This window comes from Anser cygnoides, chromosome 11, assembly GCF_040182565.1.
Source record: "Anser cygnoides isolate HZ-2024a breed goose chromosome 11, Taihu_goose_T2T_genome, whole genome shotgun sequence".
Lineage (NCBI taxonomy): Eukaryota > Metazoa > Chordata > Aves > Anseriformes > Anatidae > Anser > Anser cygnoides.
Genome location: NC_089883.1, coordinates 19519198 through 19544910, shown reverse-complemented (window position 1 = coordinate 19544910; position 25713 = coordinate 19519198). Strand labels below are relative to the sequence as shown.

General features: G+C 36.3%; 1 protein-coding gene across 9 annotated transcripts in view; it reads right to left on the bottom strand.

Annotated features, from left to right (window-relative positions):
• The window catches only part of WDR72 (WD repeat domain 72), a 126096-nt gene extending 100659 nt beyond the window's left edge, over positions 1 to 25437 (bottom strand). For 3 of the 9 annotated variants that reach the window (XM_013177317.3, XM_013177319.3, XM_013177320.3), the window contains exons 1-12: positions 24893 to 25123; positions 16113 to 16274; positions 14924 to 15030; positions 12071 to 12149; positions 9024 to 9195; positions 8426 to 8502; positions 7289 to 7408; positions 4834 to 4979; positions 4394 to 4490; positions 2044 to 2185; positions 1428 to 1670; positions 661 to 881 (exon numbers count right to left, since the gene is read on the bottom strand). In XM_013177317.3, the coding sequence (XP_013032771.3) occupies positions 661 to 881; positions 1428 to 1670; positions 2044 to 2185; positions 4394 to 4490; positions 4834 to 4979; positions 7289 to 7408; positions 8426 to 8502; positions 9024 to 9195; positions 12071 to 12149; positions 14924 to 15030; positions 16113 to 16265 (1557 nt within the window). In that variant the 5' untranslated portion in view covers positions 16266 to 16274; positions 24893 to 25123. Of the gene's footprint in view, positions 1 to 660; positions 882 to 1427; positions 1671 to 2043; positions 2186 to 4393; positions 4491 to 4833; positions 4980 to 7288; positions 7409 to 8425; positions 8503 to 9023; positions 9196 to 12070; positions 12150 to 14109; positions 14188 to 14923; positions 15031 to 16112; positions 16275 to 24892; positions 25125 to 25349 lie in introns of those variants that run through there. The other 6 variants (XM_048060187.2, XM_013177326.3, XM_013177322.3 and 3 more) reach the window with 6 other exon arrangements.
• Between the last annotated feature and the right edge of the window lie 276 nt (positions 25438 to 25713).

Genomic DNA, 25713 nt, shown 5'->3' with positions numbered 1-25713 from the left:
AGTATCAAATAAGTAAATAAGATAAGTATCAAATGTCTTCATAGGCTAAGAAAAATGAAATCCCAACCCCATGGAATGCAATGGAATGCAATTTCAGTGATTTTTCATAAAGGTTTCAGTAATTTTTTTCTCCTGAATTCTTACTTCAAAATTAAATTAAAACAAATCAAGTTTTTCTAAAGCTTATAAAACACAAGTGTGTACATACAAAGGACCACAGAGATCTGTCAGGAACCAAATACAACCATATAGATTGAAATACTATTGGTCTAATTCTTGTCTTACTGCATTCAAATCCCTAACCTTACTGATCACACTTTTCAGCTTCAGAAATAGATAAACAGATTAAAATAGCTTGATAATCATGATATTAAAAAATTATGAGTAGACATTAAGAACTTCAACTTACTACATCACTTTTTTAGCACTTTTCTGAACCTCTGAAATTACAAATTAGCAAAGACACCCCCTTAAAGTTAAAAGTAACTTTCAAACAAGACGATTAATTGATTAGTGAATGTAAATCAAAGACAGACAAAGTATCACAGAAGTACCACCAGGTAGTGTTTCCTTCTCATATATACAAGTATATTTAACACACGCATAAGTTTATATATATTTGTATCTACATTTGATACATTTTATTACGTTTTTACTTACTTTGAAGTTTTCTGGAGATCGCAATAGCTCTGTCACTGGACCAGCTTGCAGAATAAATTGGTGCAAGATTTCTCCAGTAAATATATTCCAGCAGATCACAACAGAATCCTGTCCCCCTGATAGCAGCCAGCTTGGATCAAACTTGACTGATTTATCATGTGGATAAAGTAAACATGTGACTCTGCTACTATGACCATTCAAAACTTTATGAGATAGATTACCTGAAACAAAAATATTTTTGTTCTTTAAAAATAAAGGTTGTTAGTATTAAATTTAAGTAAAAACACATTTGCTAATACGTTGATTCAGAAAACAAATACAATTCCAATGAGTTTTAGGCAAGACATGCATAGGATCAAACAATTTTAGACATGTTCCCAAAAGGGAGGACAAAGACCTACATTCTAGGATTCAACTACTAAGATGTATCCTTTTCATTCCTTCAGTGGAAAGATCTTTTTGAGGGAAAATAAAGATGAATACTGCCCCTGTCATGACATCCTGCAACTCAGGCTCCAGGTGATTTCATACCTGCAGCCATTCCCAGATTCCTAACAGCACAAAGCACCTTGGTGGTACTAAACTGTATCTTAGTAAGTCATCTACAGAGGGAGGGTAAAGCCCATCATAATCTTCCTTTTCTCATTCAGAGCCCGACCATCACCTTCACTTTCAGAGAATATTTACAGGGCTCATTGAAGGGGATATTGGAAGTATGAAGTTTTCTGTGCTTGGCTGAGATAATAGGTAAAATTGTTAAAACTTACCTTTCAAAGACACATTTTCTAGGAGTCTTGCTCTTGCGCTTTTTAAGCCTAGTGTTACGAAAATTTCCCCATTTTCACAGCCACAGACAAGTTTATCAAGGCTGGGTATGTACACAGAGGAAGTCACAACTGCATTTTCTATTCCATATTTAGATGCACAAAGATGATCAATAATGCCCTCTGACATGGAAAGGTTTTTATCAAAGTTATCCTGAAGACTCCATATTGCTGCAATTGGGATCTCTGGAGAGGGGGTGAGGGTAAGGGGGTGGAGAGAGGCAGGATCATTTGTTTTAACTCAAAACCAAACATACATTTTAGTTTCTCCATCATTTCCCTAACTTATCCCTTCTGCATCCTGAAGTTGGAAAGTGAGTTGCCATTCCAACATTGGATCATATCTTCTCACTAATTTTTTTTTCTCATTACCTGTCCATGAAAAGCCACAAGTACGATCAGCTAAGCAAATTTTGATGATGTTTAGTACAGATGTGTTCATGGACAGGTGGAAGTAGATTTGTTCAGTTAAATTTTTTTCCATAAGAATAAGTGTTCATGAAAATTGACTTAAAGACATAACTAAAGAGACTGTATTGAGAGTATAGATTTTCCAGACCTTTTGGTGAACCATCAAACATTGATGCAGGGACATCAGGAACATGCCACAAAGTGATTCTTCCTGAAGCTTCACCAGAAAAAAGAATCTTATAGAAAGGCTCCTTCCTTTCATTCAGAAAGCCCATAACAAAAGGAAAATTCTACCAAAGAAAATAAAACAAAAAAACACAACAGTAAATCAGTCTTCTGTTGTGGAAGAACTGATAAAATAATGCAATAATTAATTGCAAATTCAGTTTCTGACATCAAAAGCCATAGAAATCTAAAACAAAGGTTGAACACTCAGCTGTCACTAAGCTCTGCTCAGACCAGGTCTACTCTGCCTGGTACAAGCCCCTCAAAGATCTCTGCTTTGCCAGTACCTTTGGCTGAACCTACATCTCAAATGGAAAAACCTACTTGGAGAGATCCCTAGGTTCACTGCCTCTAAGTGAAGACCCCATATTATCTGCAGTGTACAGAATATGATGATATGTTTATATATTGCAATTTTAAAATAATGCAAGGACAGGATAAGCTGTCCTCCAATTTTAAAAGTTGGAGTATATTTATCTCAGAAAAACAATGTTTTTAATATTCCATGAGTACTAGAAATCTGTACACTTTCTTCGTCCATAAGTATAACAAAGTTTATATCCTGTCAGTTGCACCGAGACTATGTGACAATCTACTGGTGACTTGTCAAGATTTAGTGGTTAAATAACCTTCATTCCCAAATATGAAACTATTAAATACCACAAGTGAAGTGTCTAAGGGGAAACTTCTAGAGGCTCAAAACTAGAGTATCCTCCTCGACTGGAAGTTAACAAAATAAGGAATCTCCAGGTATGTTTACTGTAATTCATTTTAGTTTAGACCGGTTTAGACAGTTTTGTTGTGTCATACAAATTGGCTATAGAAATTATTCAGGCAGGAGGGTAAATACTTGAGCGGAAATATAAGAAAATAGTATTGGACATTATTAAAAACGCATACATTTGGAGGGGGTCAACATATCTTCCTTCCATCACTGTAACCCTTGTATTTGCATGCATTCTGGTTATTTATTTTCCCCCATGATAGATGACCTTTTGGCATCTTTCTGCAGTTAGGACAACTGTTTTTAGATCAGAAGGATTGTTGGGGGTGACATGACTCGATTGTTCTATTCTCCTTCAGCTGAAATAGATATGTCAGGCTTCAGAAAAGTATGCAATACAAATGCTTTCTAAGAGCTTAATTGTCAACGGAAAGAAAAAAAACATTAGAAAAAACACACATTTGACAGTGTTTCTAGTCAGGAGTTAAAAAAAAGTCCCCCTTGCATATCTTCAGAAACTGTTTAAAGACTTCCTTGAGTTCTTATGCAAATACAAAAATGCAATGCTTACAGGAATTAACCTCACATCTTCCAAAACCAATTTCAAACAAGTTTTGTAACTGAATGGCTTTGATTCTGGTTTTGTTGCTGTGCTAAAGGGCTAGATTTATTTTTGTTCTATTTTTGCAAAAGAAAGAAACCCCCGCACAGATTTTCTACTTCCTAACTTCTATCCATTTTTCAGTTTTTCTGTCAGCTGTTTTTCCTTATCTATTTCACTCTGGTCACACAAGGCAAAACAGTGAACCAAGATGCAGATTTCAAACAAAATAGCTTAAGTGAACTCATCCAAGCAGTAACTTTGAAATTTGAAATTGATGTGATATACCCTGCCAATCATGAATTCTTAAACAGAAGTAAAGATCACCTACTTTAATTCTACCTCTTCTCTTACCAAAGAAGCTTCTTCAAGGCAGAGGCCATAGTTCTGAAGAGTTGTGTGTCTATTTTATGCAGTCTGACTACTGTCAGTCTGCTCACAGTGTAAGTTAGGCATGTGATTATGCCTCTGAAGGCTCAAGATAACAGTATTCTAAATAAAGTGTCACAGACTCAAACCCCTTCAGCTTAAGATAGGTATACATGGGAACAACCTATTTATACAATTTCACTGAAACATGCATGCATTTCTTAATAGAAGAATGAAACAACTTGCTTACATTTTGCTTGCTTTTGTTTACAGATGTGCAAGTAAAAAGTTCTAAAGCTATTTTAGACCACCTAAAGAAAAGCTCTCCCTCTATTACAAAATCAGAAAAAAAGTCTGTAGCTGAAGACAGGATTTCTGTGAAAAATTGCCAGAAATTAAGACAATACATTATGAACATCTCCAAATTTACAAATAAGTGTTAAAAGGAAGGAATGCCTTACTCGTTTTATACAACATTCAAATTCATTAATATTTAAACAATTTTTAGGGATCATTCTGGTAATTTACTAAAAACATACAGTAGACTTTGAAGCTGACTGTAAACTTTTATGAATTTACCTTATTTTCCTTCAGACCAGTAAAGCAGAGTAAATGAGGATAAACAGTTTCTTTCAGCACCTTCCCATCTGCAGGATATATGCTTTTAGAAAGCCCACTGCATAATTTAAAAATAAGAGATTTAAAAAGTCATTTTTAGAAAACAGAACGGTAATGTCCAAGATCCACACATTAAATTAAAAGTTACCAAGCAATTACAAGCGACTTTGTGAAATCACAGCACCAGCTGCCCAAGTTCTACATGGCTAATCTTATTCCTGTGTCCCCTGCTGTGCCAAACAAAGGCTAAGGGCTGTCAAATTCAGGGTAAATCTTTGAGTGCCAAAGTGGTTTTGTTCAGGTTTTTGATCATTTGCAACATGCAGAGATTTTCCATAATAAACCTCCCAAAGTTCATCTTGTACCTGAACTTTTTGTGTGAATTTCCCATCTGAGCCCACCTGTTTAGCAGCTGGTAAATGTAACTGTAACCATCTTCTGTCCAGATGATAAGTCTGTAAGCTGCTAGTACTTCTCCACCAGCAAAGCACTGACCACTTTTACTGAACTCAGTACACAGCAAGGAGAAATCACAATAATCATAAACCTAAGATCAGAGAGAAAAAAACAGTAAAATATAAACAAACAGTACTGATTCATTTCAATTCATCTAGTTTTGTGCAAAGGATCAGTAAGTAAAACATTAGCTTGACTTTGTAGTGAAACTACCTCTTATAAAGCCAAAGCAGTTTTTATACCATCAAAATACCATAATATCAGAATCAAAACATATCTCAAAGATAAACTGACAAAAAATAAAATTAAAGGCTTCTACTATATTAGTAGATTTTAGATAGGGTTTAGGTCTTGCTTTGCATTTTTATTATATAACGTAACAGACCAGTAAATATTAGTAATAATGAATTTAGTATGTAACAAATATGACATTGAAGTCTGATAGACACTTAATACCTCTGTTGGTATTCTTTAAGAATTCTGTAAAAGAATCTGCTGGTGTAACCAAAGCACATTTTAACAGAACAGATTTTCTTCTGTGTTTGGGAAACAGATTTTTATTTTTCACAAATTGAAAGTAAAGAATACATAAAACATACATATAAACCCATTTGCTTGGGATAATTCTCGTAGCTTTTCCACTTATGAAGACTAAAAAAATAGCTTGTTTCCTCTGACCTTGCCATTTTAAACCAGAACAGGATATGAGCAAGGCAACCTAAGATAGTTTGTTTGTGCATGTTCCTCATAGCCTCATACAGAGTTCTCTTAGCCACATTCAATAACTTATTCCAACAGTTTGAAGAAATTCTCATTCCAAAAACTTTCTACGAATTGCTCATATGGAACATAGGACCTTCTAGCTAATTTCCTCTATATTTTCATTACTATAAATTGAGTCACTAAGCACACATGAATCTCTACGACACATACCACATACCTTTCTCATTAAGGAGTAATATCATCTTTTTCTTTAAAACTATATATTCATTAACACACAAAAGTTTAAAATAAACAATTTACATCTATGCCACTGCTTTGATCAGTAAAATACTCAAATGCATAGTGGAATTATTACAAGAAACATGCGTCTCTTGCAAAAAACGTACAAATTTATAGAAAACAATGAATGTTACTTTCATTCCACATAAAACCTATCTATTCTATATAGAAAACTTATCAGTGCTTGTGTACAGACTTTAAATAGCACAAGAGAAGTCTAAAGAATATCCTACAAGTGTATTAGTTAAAGCTGACTCAAGTCTATGTGAATTCCATACCCCACTCACCAGACTGTACTGTTTGGATCAGGTCCTTATATTAAAATAATTTTGAGTTATTAGCACCAGAGGAATGTCACAACCAAGGTGAAAAATACTGAGTTTCCACACCATGGTTTAGATCAACTTTAAAAAACACCAAATTACTCTTTCAGTAACTACACAATCATCTGTTTTCTTACAGCTAAAACAGAAAGTGATAGTCTGGGCTCTTTGTTTTTGCTGGCTACTGTTAATGGTACTGAGGCTATTGGCCCTGATGAAACAAAGGCTTCTAGTTACTGAGGACTTGCTGACTGTGATTACCTCTGACATACTTAAACATTTTTTGTGTATAGAACCATAGAGTCGCTTGGATTTGAAGGGACCTTAAAGATCATCTAATTCCAATACCCCTGCCATAGGGCCACCTTTTACTAGACCAGGTTGCTCAAAGCCCCATCCAAACTGGCCTTAAACACTTCCAGGAATGGGACAGCCACAGATTCTCTCAACCTGTTCCAGTGCCTCACCACCCTCATAAGGAAGAAATTCTTTAATATCTAATCTAAGTCTATTCTTTTAGTTTAAAACCATTACTCTGTGCCCTATCGCTACACTCCCTGATAATGAGTCCAAGTCTCTCTCCAGCTTTCCTGTAGGCTCCCCTTTAGGTATTGGCAGGTTGTAATAAGTTTCCCCCAGAGCCTTCTTTTCTCCAGACTAACAACCCCAACTCTCTCAGCCTGTCTTTGTAGGAGAGGTGCTCCAGCACCTTAATCATCTTTGTGGCCCTCCTCTGGGCTCATTCTAATACTTACATGTCCTCCTAGTATGCGTTTGTCGCCTTTTGAGATGCACTGCTGAGAAGGCTATAATATACCCCTTTCTTTAAGTGTGAGTAATACTTGAAATATACTTACTATCCTATTAATTTAATGACAAACTTTTAAAGCAGAAATACATTAATTAAAAATAAACACTCATCTCAGTCAAAGAGTTAAAATAACAGGAGGGAGGACAGCACACATCTGACCATTAGCAAGCATTTTAACTGAAGAGAAAGTATTTTCATGGGAGAATTAATCAGCTTTTCAAAGTTATTAACAAAATTAAATAAGAATAACGCTCAATAACATACCTGCCAGCATATGGAGGACACAACTAGAAGGAGCCTTTCTGTGTAAGTGCAAAACCGTATTGCTTGACAGTTTAAACAGTCCAGAGATTTTGATTCCTTTTCACACACACCTTGCCTCTCCTTCACAGCACAACAGGAAAAAAAAGCCATGCGAATTATTCCAGATAGCTTAACTTTTAGAATAGAAATAAACATTGAAAAAATGTTTTGACACGTATTTTCAAAGCGTAAAACAACTTATTATTGATTAAAATTGTGATAGGAAAACAGCGTTCACGAGTAGTGTGCAGTAGGGTTCACAAGTACCATGTAACCAGAATACACTCTGCATGACTCAGATCTTGATCTCACTTGAGGTGATAATGAGCATGCAAAAGAGCTAGAGGCAGATTATGGATTGAATCTGCTGCCATGAATATACACTAAGTATTCTTCAGTCAAAAAAATAGCTACAACCACCCATAGAGTGACATTATCAGATTCAAAACAGCTAAAGAATATTCTGCATTCCCAGTCATCCAAACCAAACCACTGTATTCATATTCTAGTACCTGTGCATGTCAAGTGACAGCTGTTGATATTAACATAAAATTGAAGAGAATAAGTGAGTTTGAAGATGGACAAATAGGTCATGACACAGTAACAGTTTTCCAAGTGAAGACAGTATGATAAAAAAATAGAGGCAAGTCTAGAGGACCATTTTGAGAAAAAGCAACAAGAACAAAGAGGAAGTACAAAGAGTAAAATTTAAAGAGCTTTGAGTTTAAAGGAATGAAAGGGTTCCAAGAACTGAGTGACATTATTGAGACAGTAGAAAAGCATTACAGCTTCAGCACCACAGAATATGGAAAGATATGAAGCCTGGGTAGAAGACTGCAGAGTCAAGTTAAGAGCTGTCCAATGGCTCAAATAATTTTAAATTGCAATAGGGGGATTTTTTTTCCTCCTCAGAATTTTTTGGAAACTTAGTGAGGACTAACATCTTCATCAAGGACACAGACAATACTAATCAATCTGGTTTAATGCACATCCAGAAGATTCTCACTTATTTGTACTGTTTCAGTACATCCTTCACTTGAGGACATTACTGTGTTTGTTATTGTTCCAATTATCATTTCACAGCTCATACAAACTGACCTGTATGCTGGTCAGAGATGAAGATAGCTCCCATACTTTAAGAACTCCAGTTATAGACACTGCAACCAACGAGTCTTCTGTGAAAAGGCAACAGTGAGACAATTTGAAACCAAGTCCAAACAGTGCCTAACACCGAAGGAGAATCTTGGTATAGACACTGGTGTTGTACACAGCACTAAACCTGATGGATTCTATTTAAATGAAATATTAAACAACTAATTTGTACATTGAAATACAAAGCATACAAGCAAATAGTGAATAACTATTTTGCTTCATAGCTATGTTCCAATAGAAGATAAAATAGGGGTTCAACACCCAATAATTTCCCTGATATTACCAAATTAATTTGTAATTACACATCAGATTAATGAGTTACTTACTATTGTAGAGATCATTTGTTTTTCCTCTAAGAAAGATATTGAATGAAACATGACCGGCATTAAGAGTACGTAAACACCTTTTAAGGTACCAACAATGAAATATTAACATCTTGTACATAACTGCTCTGTAAAGCATTAGATATTTGTAAATCTAAGATTCTACTACCTATACAAATATTATGTAAATTGACCTACAGAAATACATCTATAATGTATACCTTGAATTCTTGCAGAGTGAACAATACACATACAATTTATCCAATCAGAAGACTGAGAAGACAAAGCGTGTAGAACACCCAAAGTTTTAGCATCAATAATAAGAACATCTTGATATTCTCCACAACAAAGAAGCCAGCCTTCACCTGTCATTCGGAATGAACAATGGTAGTACTGTGCAAATGGAGAGAAGAGTCAGCAAACAGAGCTATGCAAATGCGCATGCATATTTTTTACATTAAGCATATCATACTTGGATTTTTATTTAACAATCAAAGAATTACTAAAAATATACAGTAAACAGCATGAGTCAATATACCATTTTGCTTATGATACAAGTGTTCCACATACATTTATAATAATTTAATATAGACTTATTTTAAAAGAGGTACTTAATATTAAAAATGCTATCTGCCCTGCCTGACTACTAGGATTTTTGGAAACAATCAAGGTGTTAATTCTAATTATAAATTGCTAAGGAATTTGCTACTTGTTTCTCTGAGATCAAGTGTTTGGAGAGAGATGAGATCAAACTCTCATTACCAAGAGGTACATAAAGACATGGGAAAAAAATTCATGTAAAAACCACATAGGATTCATAATGAATTTTCAATTATTTTCCAGAAAGAATTTCTACTCTGAGATATTATTCAGTATGACACTAATTGCTTTGGTGTTCAAAAGAACGATTCGTTCTCAAAAATCAAGTAGAAGAAACACACACAAAAGTACTTGACAACAGATTACAAGGGTGCAGATTGACTATGAAGATTTTTTGTGAGGTCTTAAGTGCAAACATATTTGCATTTCATGTTATATCTGTTTGTAGTTGTACACAATTGCTATGAATACATAAGCAATAGCATCTAAAAAAGCTTTCAAGCTCTCATTTTTTAAGGATGTTATGTAGTCAGAGACAAATATCCAATAACCTTAGAATTTTGCCTTTTGCTTCAAATTCTCTGTACTAATTTTAGTTAGATAATTCTCAGACTATCAGTTAAATAATTGAAGTCTAAAATCAAAAGATAAGTAAGTGAGAATAGGATAACTCTTGTCACAGAAATAAACAACAAGAAGAAAAAATGCTTAGAAATAGGAAACATTTGTAACTGGTACTCTTAAACTAGGCTAGAACAGGAATATTTGTATAGCCAGTCCTCTAAGAAGAGATTCCACACTGCTTAAGGTCCCACAAATGGTTAGGAGTTGACCCTGGTGTTAAGTTTCATTTCAAACTGCAAATATTGTTAGTACTGCTTGATATTTGCAATTTACACCAGAACCATCTACACTGAACAAAAAGAAACACTAAATAAGATAGCATTAATTAAAAATAAAGCAACATTTTAAAACAGTGATGTTATCAAAGACAGCATGCACTACATTTCCCAGGCGATTACGTTCTGTATGAAAGTATGCTTTTTCAGGTCCTATTATACCACACAGCTATTCTTCAAAGGAAAAAAAGGACAAACAAAAGACACACAGCAAAACAAATAAGCAATTACTAATACTTGAAAATTGAATTTTAAGAATAACTTTTTGTCGTCCTAGTCACGTTATTTTCTTTCCTATGAAAGTTTTCTTAGATATTCATATTTTCCTTTAGCCATCTTGTCAAAGCTATAGATGAAAAATAATTATCTAGCCATAATTAGACTTTTCACCTCTTAATAGAGAAGTAACACTTCTGAAGTATTTGTTTCTCCTACTTGAAGGATAAGAATTAAGTTTCTGTTTCTGATCATCACAAAAGGACACAGATTATCAGATAATCAGCTAGGCCAGATCTGTCTGCTTCTTTGTAAACTTCTCCATAACTCACCATTAAGGTCTAATTAAGCAACACATTATACTGTGCCTCAATTACATAACTGGGGACATTAATATTGTGTGTATGTACAAACAAAAGCATATATGCTTTATTATATATACATACAAATTAGAGGAATAGCTTTTTATGCTGTTTATATATGCACTGAAATGTGTATGTATAAGTAAACATATACATTGTTAAGAAGCTATTCATCAATATTTTTTATTTGGTAGTTTACCTAAGCTTTTCCTTCTTTTTATCTTTGACAATTATGTTCGAATTCATCACAACCAAAACATTGACATGAAAAACACAATGTCTTCTGGAAGATTTGAAGAATTAGAATGCTGAATTCACCCATAGTTTAAGAGTCACATGAGAACTCAGTGAGGTCTCAGATTTTCATCATTTGGAGACTTAGTTCCACTGTAGACTTCCTCACTGAACATAAGCAGCATTTTAATTAACCAAGGAACCCTGAGCTCTTCTTTTACTAATACTTCCAGAAATAAAAACATCTCTCTGAATCAAATTCACACATGCTGGGCTCCTAAATAATACCTGTGCACGCACACACATTTTAAACTCCCTCATACTCCAATATCTGGATATTTAGTGTACCTGATACAGTTAAAGCCAAAAACTTGGGATCATCTGAAGAAAGATTTAAAGTAAAGTAGTTTGGCCTCTGGAAAAAAAACAACTCAGTAATCTGCCCCTGAATTCTGCAATGAATGAAAGTGCGTTTTTGGAAGTGGGGCAGAGCAGTCTTTTAGAAGATAGCCATTAAGCATCAGAACCTCTCAGACATGTCTGAAAATAAGATATGCAAACTGGCTCACTATATTTGCCTTGATTGCATGTAATTCAAAAATACATCAAAAAACTAAACTTGAAGTTCCTGTGCCATTTTAACACAGGACAAAAGTAAAGATTACAAGACAGTGGCACTTTACCTGATGACCAAACTTTATAATACATTAAGTGACATGGCATTCTAGACATCTGTGGCTTAAAATCAGTTTGATTTGAATAATGAGTACAGATGAACATAAACTCTAGTTATTTTCTTAGAAGAAGGTCAAAAGGAAAAATAACTAAGCTAATGCAACAAGTTTTCTTTGAAGTCTATTTTAGCTATGTTTAAAACTATGCTTCTGAAAAATCATGTTAATAAAGCAAACTCCTCTTGTAATGAACAGACATTCAATGAAAAGTTGCTATACTTACATAGATTGCTGTGTGCCTATAAGGAAGCTTTGCGTTCTCAATGCACTGTCCACTAGCGACATTCCAAACACACATCTCCCTGCCAAAAACAATTTCATATTATTCTGTCATTTCCACTCAATTGGCTGGAATAATTTCGTGCCACCAAGCTTTTCTTTAGTGCTGTACTTAAGTGCAGTCTGATCGTTCATGGGGCTTTTTGTTACAGATTACTGGATAAGAAAATGTTGTGGTTATTAGCAGGGGATGACATACAGTATCTGTTTCTTTTTGTTTTGGTAATTACACCCTGCTACCTCACAGCAAACCTGACTATAAGGCCAACTCTTGTCTACAAGAAATTGTAGGTATACTGCCATTACTGCTCGTCAAAGTGTCACTGTAACTATCATTCGTTGGAATGACATCCTCCTGAAAATGATTCATTTCACTGAACTTAAACCACACGTTTTGAAAAACAAAAACTGAATGCTGCTGCAGAGCAAGCATCGAGGGGAACCGATGCATTCTGTTAAGACTAAGCAGTGCCACCGTGAGGCTGTTCCTGAACTGTCTTTACAAAGTGAATGTGCAACAATTACAGCTGCACTTAGTTACATTTAAGAGTAATGTCTGAGAAAGACTAGCTAGTCTTCCTCATCAAGATATTCAGCATGCTTTGAAAATCAGAGTACAACAGAAACATAATCAATTTAAATGTTGTGTAATTTTATGATTTCTCAAATTATATTCTAAGACGTTTTCTGTAAGAGGACTTGAACACATTATGGAAAAATATTTTAATATATCAGAAATACTCAGTGACTTGCATTATATTCTACACACCAATTTTTCACAGTTTGTGAGTTTAAAAATACTAAATTTATATTTTTCAATTAAATGGGAGAATTATAATCTATACCTACACAGTGTATCAGTCTGTAGACTAGAAATCATAACTTAATTCTCACACTTGCTAGTCATTTTAAAGCAATGAATTTCTTCTTGGTCATGTCAAAATATGAAAACTAACTTCACCACTTCAGCTACATTGCTATCCATACGTGCAAACATGCACATATTAGACTAGAATATAACTTCAGCTTCTGTATGTTGCACTTAATTTGCTTTGTGTACAACAAGGAACAAGTAATGACAAAGACAAAGGACATCAGCAAAAGCTTCTGAATCATTATGGATTAATCTCAAAATTTGCATATAAGAAGTAGAAAGTGTCTGATATTCATCCTTCTGGAGTAAGTCAGTTATAGAAACACACAAGATACTGACATGGGATTTAGGCACTGGGGAAACAAACATCTTCCACACAATTTCCTCATTCCAAGGAGATGGAGGCTTGAAAGTGGAAGAGAACTGAATGATTCACAGGCCAGACAATACAGTTGAAGAGACTCCACGTCTCCTGAAGATGAGGTTTACTATTGGTAGTTATCTCAACTTCACATTGCAACCTTCCAGCAATCAGTGATAGATGTTTTGCCTGTATCAGTACAGATGAGAGGTAAGCTATAATTTGGTAGAAAGTACGCATTTAAAAGGGCCTGAAAGACTAGTCCTACCAATATCCATTCCAAGCAAGCCCAATGATATGCTCAGATGCAGAACCTTCAGAATATGAACTTCTTTCTTCACAGCATATCTATAGCAAAAAAGTCTTGTTTGTTTCTTAACATGTTTCATCCCAACTTTTTTTTTTTTGCAAACACAGTATCTTTTCTCCCTATATGATCTGGAAATAACACTGCACTAACAGAACTTCAAAATTAGGATGAAAAATAGTTTCCTCTCTGAACATTTGATTAGAATTGTAAGAGGCCAATAAAAAAAGTTCTGTAGACTTATCTCCCTTTCTGCACAGTCTTTACAGGTTAGACCATCCCACTGGGCAGATAGAAGTAACCAGTTTTGGGTTCAGAAGCCCAAACCAGTTTGTTCAGTTATCCCCTTCCTGTAAACCAACGATTGATAGAATTAGACAGATCCTAGCAGCTGGGGCTGGTTGGAAAGGATAAACAAGCTTTCCAATGAGAAAGTAGTACCCTTAAGATGATGAGAGATGTAACTTGAAGAAAGGCAATTGGCAGGAGCTCATCATGGGAAGAGGTTTTAAAGCTGTCCTGTTAAATGGAAAAGACAAACCTAATATGAGAAGGGAACAGTATTAAGCAGCAAGACAAAGCTGTTTAAGAAAAACCCATAAGGAAGTAAGAAGCTGGTTCTAACTGCTTTCAAAAGCTGAAAGTCTGAAGACATGGGCTTTAAATTCCAGCTGATAGGATTATCAAATATTCAGAGAAAAAAAATCTGAAGTGTTACCCTGCAAGAACTGGAGAAATTAGTTTGACTCAAGTGGTGGGCCAAGTCACAACAAACATAGTAGAAAATTTGCAAGATCAGGAGCCTCTAGAAGGACATACTCCAAAATAGCTAGTCAGATTTGATCACTGAGCAAGCATAAACTGGACATAGTACATGAGCCTCCTTTACCGATTCTGTTCTTGAGACTGAACTCAGGAAGGAAACACCACAATACTAAAATTTTAAACCTCTTGATTCCCTCCTGCAGGTTGTTATTCTCCATTTGAATGGAGCCTAGCTGACCCTCTGAATAATTCATTCTCCTGACCACTAACTAGATACCTGAAACTGGCAAACCCTTCTGCTGTCTAAGACATTAGCTCCCAGTTAGCCTATCATATATGAGAAATACAGTCATTATCATAAGTAAATGCTATTCTTTTCATAGCATAGAGGAAATGGATTAAAAACCCTCTGCTAAATGCAGAATCTAACCTATATGTGCCATACATTTCTTGATTCAGGAAATGAATAATTGAGGATTCAGTTACCTACCCATTTTCAGTAGCACTTACTACGTATGGTTGTTTCTCAAATTCTCTTGCTTTTGCCAAACAAGTTACAGAAGCAGTATGGCCAAAGAGAATTTCTTTAGATGAAATCTAGGAGAATAATACAATGGTTTAACTTAAACAGAGCATTTTCTGTATAAGCTACCAAGATCTAAAAACTAGAGATACTACTAGTAGATGTTATCAGTAAAGGGCCAATGTGCTCTATATTCTTACGTTCTTGAATGATGTTTCTGGGATGCACAGAAATGTGCACAGATTATGCAGTTTGCACACTGGCAGTATGAAGTACAGTCTTTGTAAATTCTTCAGAAGAAGCAATTTCCAGACTACAGTGATTACAGAGTGTCAAATGTAATAGAGCAGGTAATGTACAGAAACTGGCCCTCGCTGTACTACATACAGCAAGAGTGGTAAAGCAAAGTAGGGAACTGATACAGCAAAACTCTTAAGTATGTGCTTAATACTGTGTTTAAGTAACCCCTTTGACTCTGATGAGCTTCACTAAATGCAAAGGTCATCTTAAAGGATAGAGGTAGCCCCATTAAAAATGCAAACTAAAGTTTCAAGCTATATTTGAGCTCAGATGACATCAAAAACTAAAACAAACAAAGCCATCCCTCTAGGAACACAGTCCAAAGTTAGCATTGCTTTGACTCCATTCCATTTTGAGGAAAATAAGTGTGAAAGAGTAGCAATAAGCCAGTAGGTTTGCAGCTTAATTATACCAATAATATGTATTCCCAATATTTCATCTTACTACTTCCATCTTTTCACAAGTTTTCCCATTAACTTGGTAGACAGCTCTGATTTTGTAAATAGATGTTTAATCTTGAAATGTTAGGCCACATTCACCAACTGGTTTAAAGAAAAAGACACTTCACAGGATATGAACTAAAATAGTAGCATATATTTTATACTACTGTGAGTAACAGCAGAACTCACAGCACAATTTCAAATTATAATTGTGCAGGTCAATGTTCATCTATGAAAAGTTTTCTGAAGTCTGCAAATAACAGGTTATTCATATAGGTATTTCAACATTTATAACTTTGCTTCATGAGTTTCCTATAACAAGTCTCACACTTTAATTATTAAAGTGCAAGAGTCTGGATAATTCCACTGTTGGTAATAAAAAAAGATTCCAATCCATCAATGTGGCAGACACAAACCTTTAATTCTGATGAAAGATCCCAGAGACATATTTGTCCCTCTTGACTTCCTGTAACAATAGTCTGCTGGTCATCTGTAATCATAATAGCAGTGATGCTGTGAGAGGGAGCAATTTTGCCCCACACTGCCACAGCCTGTACTGGTACATTCATAGCTGGCACCTGAAAACAGAAAAAAGATGATTTTAAGTCACATGCGATTAAAAAAAAGAAAACAACACAAACAAAAGCAAAACACAATCAAGCAGTTGAATCAAAATTTGAAAAGGGGAGCTACAGAAAAGCTGATGACATTTTGAAATATTTTCTAGTTGTTGCCAATATCCCACTAACACTTTCATTGAAATAGCTAGCCATTAATAGCTTATATATACAATGGGACAGTGATGTGCTGCTATTTCAAATTTATGCAGTAACAAACAGGACCAATGTTAGATACCAGTACTATCACAATACTGAAATATCAGCAATAGGAGTCTTGCACCATCTCACACAACCTGCCTTAGATCTGATGGGCACATGCCACTATTTTTGTCCTAAGTTTTTGTTGGTGGAGTGTACCGTGCCTACTTTCCACCTCCTACAAGCAGTGCTGTTCACGCTCAGCAGCAAACTAGAGCATAGGGATGGCTGGGGAACAGGGGTGTCAGTAAAGAGTCTGTGGTTCCTAGAAGGATAAAGGAAGACAGAAATGGGGTGCTAGAAGGACAGAATGGGAGGTGGGTCAGGGACAGAAATGACACCTAGGACAGTGAAAAATTCTACCCTCAACCACTGAGCATCATCTCCTAGAGATGTGACCCAAAAGGAAGATGGGGGCAGACCTGCAGTTAGTAAGCATGTAGTAGAACAAGACTGTTCATTCTTCCTAACTCATGTGTCCCTTGTCTGAAAGATTTGTCAACGTAATAGATTTCAACCACTACTGAGAAAAAATAGTTTACTGGAACTGTCCAAAATGACTACTAGTCATGAGATTCTTATGAACTGCATTTCCAGGAAACTATTACAGTGCCTGTTCAGACAACAGTACTTACAAGATCTTCCTCATTAAACAAGTTCTACTTTTTTTTGTTTTTAAAAATTGATGCATGTTTGTTTTAAAAACACGTCAGCTTACTAGCTGGATTCTGTACTAGTTTTGCTTCAAACAAAGTCTTGGGGAGAAAACTGCTGTCTCATAGTCACCTCACAAGCCTCCTTTTTTTTTTTTGCATTCATGCATTCATAAGTGTAACATATTTACAGAGTACTCCCAATGGCATCCTCAAAATGAGAAAACATCTGAACATAAATAATTTGATATTTAAATAGTCAGCTTATCTAAAAATATATATTTGTCCTGTTAAGACTTCTTAGAGAAACTAGTAACACACCCAAATGTCTCCTTTGGGTCAACTTATGTAAAAGTATTGGTTACTAAAAAACTTACACAGATGAGCAATATCTTTATCATCTGTGTCTTCACATGAAGAATTCCTACAATAAACTGGCGGTGTCTACCTGAGCCCAAATGCAAACTATTTCCATATCCTGCACCCTTTGCAAAAATATGTGAAATGAAACACCAGTGCCAGTAATAGGGTGCTAGAACAGTACAGATGGAAAAGGTCAACCAAAAGAGAAGACAGCAAAGCTGAAATCTCAGGAGACAGAAACTGAGCAGTACAAAGTATGTGGCAGCAGATAACAGCCAAAGGAAGTAATATAACAATCATGCAAGAGCATGAAAGCGCAGTTCCTACAATGATTCAGAAAAGACTACAAAGCAGAAAAGGAAAGAGAAGCAGCCTTTTAAGTTAAGTTTAAAGAAAATTTAATTCAAACTATTGCTAAATTCAACACCATAGCAGCTGAAGGGAGACAATTATTACTACTATTAATAAAAGCCTTAAGTGACACAGAACTATGGGAATGGTCTTAACTGCTGACAACAACATGAGATGAAGAGCTCAGCCACTGAGAAAAAGAACTGAAAAGTCTGGCATGGCAACCTATCAATGCAGGAGGACTGTCCATGCAAACTCAGCCAGAACGTCAAAGGCAAATGAAGAGGAACCTGAAAAATGAATTATGAGATCAAGAGTTTATTAGGCTAAAATACACTTAGTTTACTTTTAAAGCAATACTTTGGTGTATGCCCACAGTGTGAGATATTATTGATCTCAGCTTTAGAATTTGATTTTTCTATTTATTTTTTTAATTTCTAGTCGTGCAAAGTGTTATGTTCCCTGAAAAACAGTAATTTTCTTTTTTGCTTTATGCCCTGAATAGTTGTTCTATCCAAACTTTAGAGATACATTTCTAGATATTGGCTAGGCAAAGAAAATTCACCTTTTTCATAGCATTTATACAATGGTGCTTGCAAAGGTAATATCTGAATGATAAGTCAAATCCTAGGTCTTTAAAATATGCTTTTTCTTTTCCTGCTGCATATCATATAGTCATTTATACTTGTGCTATGGGAACGTTCAATTGGTGTAAAACACCATAAGGTAGCAGAACCCAGTTTTGTACTGCATTGAATATGAAGCTGTAAGTTGTATTTTCCTGTATCAGAAATATAGAATCAAGATACATATTCTTAGTTGAAGACCCACTGCTGAGTAAGTGATGCATAAGAGAACTCAACACAAATTAAACAAATTACTAGAATTTGCTAATATACAATCTATTTGTACACATTTGTTTTAGACCACAACTGTAAGGAATTAATAAACAGCTATCACTAAGAACAAATCATTCTAAATTTACTCTTATATAAATGAAGGTTTACAAGAACCTTTTGACCTTTTTATGTTTGCCCTTTGTGGCTGAAGATTGAGAAAAGTAGAAAATAGAGTATATTAATTTGTGTTAATATAACTGTCCCTAACTACCCCCCCTTGCTTAACTTTTTTTAGTTCAAGGGATTTTAATGCACAAGATAAAAAGTACTTTGCATAAAGGTTTTTCTTCAAAGAATACCATGACTTCCCTAGAAATATTGTATACTTACGTGCACACATGCACATACACTCTTTGTCTATTAGCTTTATCAAAACTATTTACTGAAGGTGATAACACAGAGCAAAAAAAGTTCATATAAATCAGACTATTTCTTTAGAAAGGTAAAATCTGTTTCCACAAAGTCAAATATTGCCAAAGGCATGTATTGCCTGCATGTAAGCTTATCAGCACATGCTAAATTCCTCCAGCTCTGCCCACTCAAGCACATCTGATTTGTTGTATTAGCTTGTAATCCAACTTTAAATCAAGTTCCTCAGTCCAGCTCCCTATTTCTCCCTGCTTGCAACCTAATACACTTCTGTTTGTCCTGCTCTCATTTCACTGCCAAAAAGTACTCCCTCATGACTGTCAAAATAATATTCTTGTTCTTAGTTAAAGCCATTCCAGTTCATTCCACCTCTAACTTGTTAGATCTCCACCCTGCTGTCTCTAGTTCTGTGAACATTTCACACTGGAACCACAGCACAAGCCTCTTGGAAAATTATCCCAATCTGCACAGCTTGAAGGACTTCAGGTGTGCTATTTTAACTACTTTGGACCATTTGTACAGTATCAAATCTTCCATTTGAATAGCTGAACACAATTATAGTTCTACAGAAGCTGCAATGTATTTAGAAGTCCAATCAAAAACTTTAAGCCTGCAAAGAGGAGGTGGTATGCTTTTGGACACGTTTCTAAGCATATATTCACAGCCATTTGAAGTGAAAGATGTGGGTTCTGTTTTGCTCCCACTGAAGTCTATGGCTTACATTCTCTATTTGGATTTATGTTTATAGATAGAGCTTATTCAAAAGCATAAAGGAAACTTTTCTGTATGAAATACCTGGAACAATATTAAACTATTAGCTACAGTTATAGGAATCACTTACTCATACAAGACATCCTGAATTTTGAATGCAAACTTCAGAATTCTTCAGCTCTAATGTGTCAAGGTCCTTAGAACTAGGAAGTGAACTTGCCTGAGATATAATCTCAAACAGTTCATGTAATAAAACACCAGTTTTGACAGAAAAGCCTCCTCAAAACATCCCATAATGAGAGGTAATGAATAGGTATTTATAGCTTACTTAGGGAATGATGGACCCCCCCCCCCCCCCCAAAAAAAATAAATCACTCTACAGATGACAGTCATCCCATCAGAAAACCTTTTCTGGCTTTGTATTTTTACTTATTTTGTTTTTTCTCTGCATCCTGTACAATAAAAAGTCAGTTGTTTCAAAATCCAGTTAAATGCATGACAACTGGGGGGGGGGGGGTTGTTGAGGGAGAGGGGATACGGAAATTGGTTTACAGACCTGAAAGTATTAAGAGATGAGCAGCATCTAACTGTTTATATTGGATTCAAAATTCAAGTATTTAGAGAAGGTTAAGTTGGCCAAACTGATTAAAAGTAACTATTGAAAATTTTATAAAAGCAACATGCATCTATCAAGATGCTATTTGCATGGCCACATGAAACAGCATGTCAGCTATCTCACCCTCTTTAGCTTCATCATTGTGGTAAAGTGTTCTGAAATATGTTTTAAGCAGAGCCTGGTAGGTTTTGACAACAAATTCCTAAGGTTTGCGTGTTCCTAACCCACCTCATTCTCCTATTCCCATCTATTCTGTATCTGACATTCTAACATTTTTGTAGTTAGTGAAAAAAAGTATTTTACTTAAATGTAACAAAACAGAATGCAAGTCAAAGCTACCACAAATTTCTCAGAATTTACTTTAACCTGTAAATACTGCACTCTCCTTAAGAATGATGTGTTATCTCCAGTAATCAGCAAAGATATTTGTTCCAGAACTAAAAGATTACACTCTCACTGTCCACAATATAGAACAAGTCCCTCTAATAGCCACAATTAAGATACATTGCACTTAGAGCTAAAACCTTTTAAAGATGCAGAAGTGACATAATGCTGCCTTTGTAAGCTTGCTGATACACCGCAATGCCCATGCTGCTGGTCCCAACTTTACTATTTACATAAGTTACTATTCAGAATCTTATATCTGTTAATCTGAAAATACAGCTCAACAATATTTTGCAGTTTGTGAAACAGCAGGGTGCATGTGCATGCAATGGAATAAATTAGAAAAGAAATGCAATATGAGAAATCTTAAGTGAGAAATAGGAATAAAATAGAGAGGCAGAGGCTGCAGGGAAGAAAGCAGAGAGCATAATGGTAGAAAAAGAAAAGGACATGAGGTTAAGTAAATTAAAATGGAATGATAACCAAAGAAGTGACACTAAACAACAGGACAAAGATAAGAAATACATTTGAAGTAGTTAATAGCAACAACTTCAAACCAATTACTATTCAGCACATTACACAATAGATATAATAACTGGGTCCTTTAAGATGTGCATTCTTGTGTCTGTGCATACAAGAGAAAAAATGATTTTATATTTCAAGTAATTAATACCTCTAATCAGATGTTGAGCAACAATTAAAATACTTCAGTCATCAACATCTCTATTTCCCACCTCTTTGTTCTAATGTATTCTGCCAGAACTTGCATTATTCCACACTTTTCTCTCGACTTTGGGTTTCATCCCCTCACATTCATCCTGGAGGCCCTGCCAGCCTGCCACTAACTTCCAGTTTAAGATTTAATGGGACTTCCTTGGAGACTCGGCAGGACTACACACCAGTCGGCCAGAGGAGTCACTGCTGAGTGACCAGCAGACCTCCCCTGCATGTGAAGGTGCCGCTTTACAGTCCAAGGGAGCAAGATACCGAGACCAGGAATCAATACAGACCATTTTAACTAGCTAGAACCACCTAGTAATACCTTGTTTGTATTTCTTCAACGAGTGACACAAGAAACACTTATTTCATTCCACACAATAATTTACCACAATCAGAAGGAGCACAGTAAGGGCAACACCATCTCCCAGCTGCTGATTACATCAAAGGTTTGCAGCACAAATTCAATTTTATGATGTTAATCTCAGCCTGCCACTCAGAAATTTTCTCTGAGGGATATGATTTTTCTCTGGATTTCATTTTAAGAATGATTTTCTTCTTCTACAATCAATAAAGATATGTTTTCATCAAAAGACTCTATCTTGGCAGAATTCAATTGGCCATTTCAAAACCTTTTGGTGACACAATATTAATTAAAATAGTTTATGTTGCTCCTAAACTGGAAAATGGGACAGTGAAAACATCAGCAACTCAGAACCCTTGTACTCTACACACTGTAATAAGGTACAATAGAATAGCCTGCACCTCCTTGAAGCTACTGTGTTACCCCATAACCTGTTATATTATTTAAAGCTTGCTAGACAAATGTCACGAGATGCTCTTTAGCCAAGTGAAAAAATCAAAATGCGTGGAAAAATATAAAAATCCACTTGCTTTCACTGTCATTAAATGCTTCAACAACAAAACCAAGGATATAGTAGCTGTGTAAACATTGTCTGACAACAATTAATGCATGTAATCTAACAAACTTGTTTTTAAACCACATATTAAGAGATCCTGTGCACGTGCAGTTTATTTTGGGGGAAAAAAAAGTACATTATACAAGTGTTTGGAGCCCAAAGTGTCATTTAAAAATCACATTTCTTTTTATTGTCTGAATGTCCTATCGAATACAAGACCTATAGGAAATGAGATGTTTGAGCATCTTAGTCCTATCTGAATTAAGGTAGGACTTCCTTAAGCATACAAGTAGCATCACTTAAGTCTTCTTCAGTGGAGTTACTCATATTTAAATGGTGAAAAGTATTACTTATGTGGGTATATAATCAGGGAGGTTTTATGAGAAGTTCACTCCTCCGATTCTTACAGGAAAGCATATGTAACAGAAGGGGGCCACCAGTATCTGCAGATGTTAAACTCAGATTTCTACAAAGTTGCACCTAACTGACAAAAAGACATGTTTTAGCCTTAACTTTTCTATACACTAAACTATGTCTACCTTTATTAAATAGTAAGTTTTCCATATGGAAAAAGTGCTGCTTCCTTGTGCTAGCAAAGAGACAGCTCCCTAGACTTTCCTATTAAGATCTTTTGAGTAAAGTCATTTATGTTCTTTATGGAAACAGTGATTCCCACAAGCATCACAGAATCTGCTAAGGTAGCTCCAACCCCAAGTTTATGGCCTCTATGCCTCAGAAAACAGAGAATAACAAACTATGTCAAGAATTCACACAGATGTAAGCAAAGTCATATATAATCTACAATAGATTTGATGTACTTTGACTTTTATGACATACCACAGATTCTGTAACAAACTAGCCATAACTAAGCCTACAGAATTCTTTCTTATTTACACTATTTTAACAGAAAAGAAAATCTGGCAAGGTCAAGATACTTTAAATCTGAAAAATTTAAAAATCTGAAACCGAAAGTCAGTGAACATTCATCAAAGATTTGGTCACTCAATTTGTCTTCCTTAAGTGACCTTGAAGTCACTGAAGATAAATCTGTTGAACAACAGGGTGGTGTTTTTGGTTCAGCTACACTGTACTTCAGAATGTTGAAATAACAAACAAACTTTGAATCAGATGCTGCAAATAAAACAACGAAAACATTTCAACAGCCTTCGGCTTTTGTATAATGATGTAATAATCACTAATTAGCATTGTAATCAATTGCATCATAATGAAGACTTCTAACCTATGGCAATTCAAGAACTCCTTATTTTTCCATCCTGCTCTTTGAATACTCTTTATTACCAAACAGGCCTCTATGCAGTGTTCTGTGCTATGGGGCATGCAACTGTTTAGTGTAAACAAGTCTAAATGATTTATAATATGTACACAGCCAAATAAGCTTAAGTACAAAGACACTGTTTATTATGAAGCAAAATCAAAGTCCAGAACTGATTCAATGCATTGCAATGCATGGACTGCACTTCTTGTTACAGTAAGTTTCTAACTTTAACACCAAGAACATGTAATGAAAATTCCAGTCTTGTTGTGAGATCAGGCCTGCCAACCAACCCAAGCCTTGTGAGCAGAACTAGCTCACCACAACAGCCGTTTCTGTAATGAACGTTTCCGAAGGATCATAGCTCTTTACCAAAGGCATCAGTGTGTTAAAATTCCCTGATCAATTAATAAAACACTGCTATAATAATCCTAGCAATGACTAGAGAAGTAACCACAACAGAAACATGAAAGCAATGGCATTGTAACGCTCTAATTGAGCTATCTCCATTGAGCAAAATTGGTATCCAAAACCATTTTCAAGAGAAACAGGATGAGTTATTCTCAACTGTAAAACAAATTTGTTTCTACTTTAATATAAATTACTCTACTTTGCATCTACCCAATAGGGCATTGCTAAAATAGCACAAAAGCATTCTGCCATTTCCATGGCCTACTATTTCCAGCCCTGCTGTGTCCTCACATCACTGCTTTTCCCCAGGAAGACCAAGGAAGAAGCTGGCTCTCACACAGCCAGGGGAACGTATACACAAGTCTCCTGATTTTCTTGGGCTGGGAACACTCACATGGGACACCTAACACCAGGTACCAAAGCTCAGATGTAACACAGCTGTACAGGTATTGAAGGGGACATACAGATGGGCCAGAAGCAGTTGGAAGAAGCCTACTCTACTCAAACAGAACTCCCAGGAGCTCGTACAAAGCTGGACCCAGGATCCTGACCAAGCACTACGCCGGCCCCAGCCCTCCCAAGACACCCTCACGGCCACCACCGCTCCCTCCGGCTCCAGGACGCGGAGCTCCAGCCCCCACGGAGCGGTGAAGGAGGGGGGAGGGTGTCCGAGGGGCGCACCGCAGGAGCCGAGGAAGTACAGCCCCTTACCTCCAGTAGCTCCCAGGCACCGCGAGCGAGGGCAGGACCGAGCGACAGCAGCGAGAGCGCGGAAAGGAGTTAGCGCCGGTTTTATCCCGCTCAGGGGAGGCTGCACCCGCTCTGCACCCGCCCCGGGCGCGGGACAGCGGACGGAGCAGGGGCGGCTCGCGCCGCCCTGTCACAGCCCAGCGGTGCCCGCGCTGCGCCACCCTGTCAGAGCCCAGCGGCTCTCGCTGAGGTGAAGAGTTTAAACGGTAGTTTTCCGCCTTAACAATTTTATTTTTTTTTTGAGGGGGGTTAAGGGAGGATGAGAGCAATGAGAAGAAATAGAAATTAGAGAAAAAATATATAGGGTTAAATCTGGGCTACAGCTACCCTGCCAGCCCCTTCACAGGTCTATAGGCTCTGTTAGAGGCAGGGCCCGACTGTACCCCACCCAGGGCAGGTCTGAGATGTGCAAACCCACCCTTCAGAAGTTATCCCTTAATGATGATGAGGTACAGGTAGTTTTTTCAACCATCTGTCCTGCTTCAAGCATGGCAAAAAGAGCATTTCTATTTGTAGCAGCAGATTGAAGGTGTGGCTGAAGGTGAGGGTAGCTCTCTCGCGTTGCAAGCCTTCAGACAGGTGCTCCTAGGGTAAACTTAATTTCTGACAGGTGTACGAATACGCAGCTGCTGTGGGGGCTCAGTATGAGAGGGCAGTTAGCTGCAAAGTTAGGCTTTCCATGGTGTGAGGGGGATATTGATCATTAGGGATGTAAACTTCTATGCTTCAAATGTTTACGCTTGAAAATAGTAACTTACTTAACTTATAGTAAATAAGTTGTG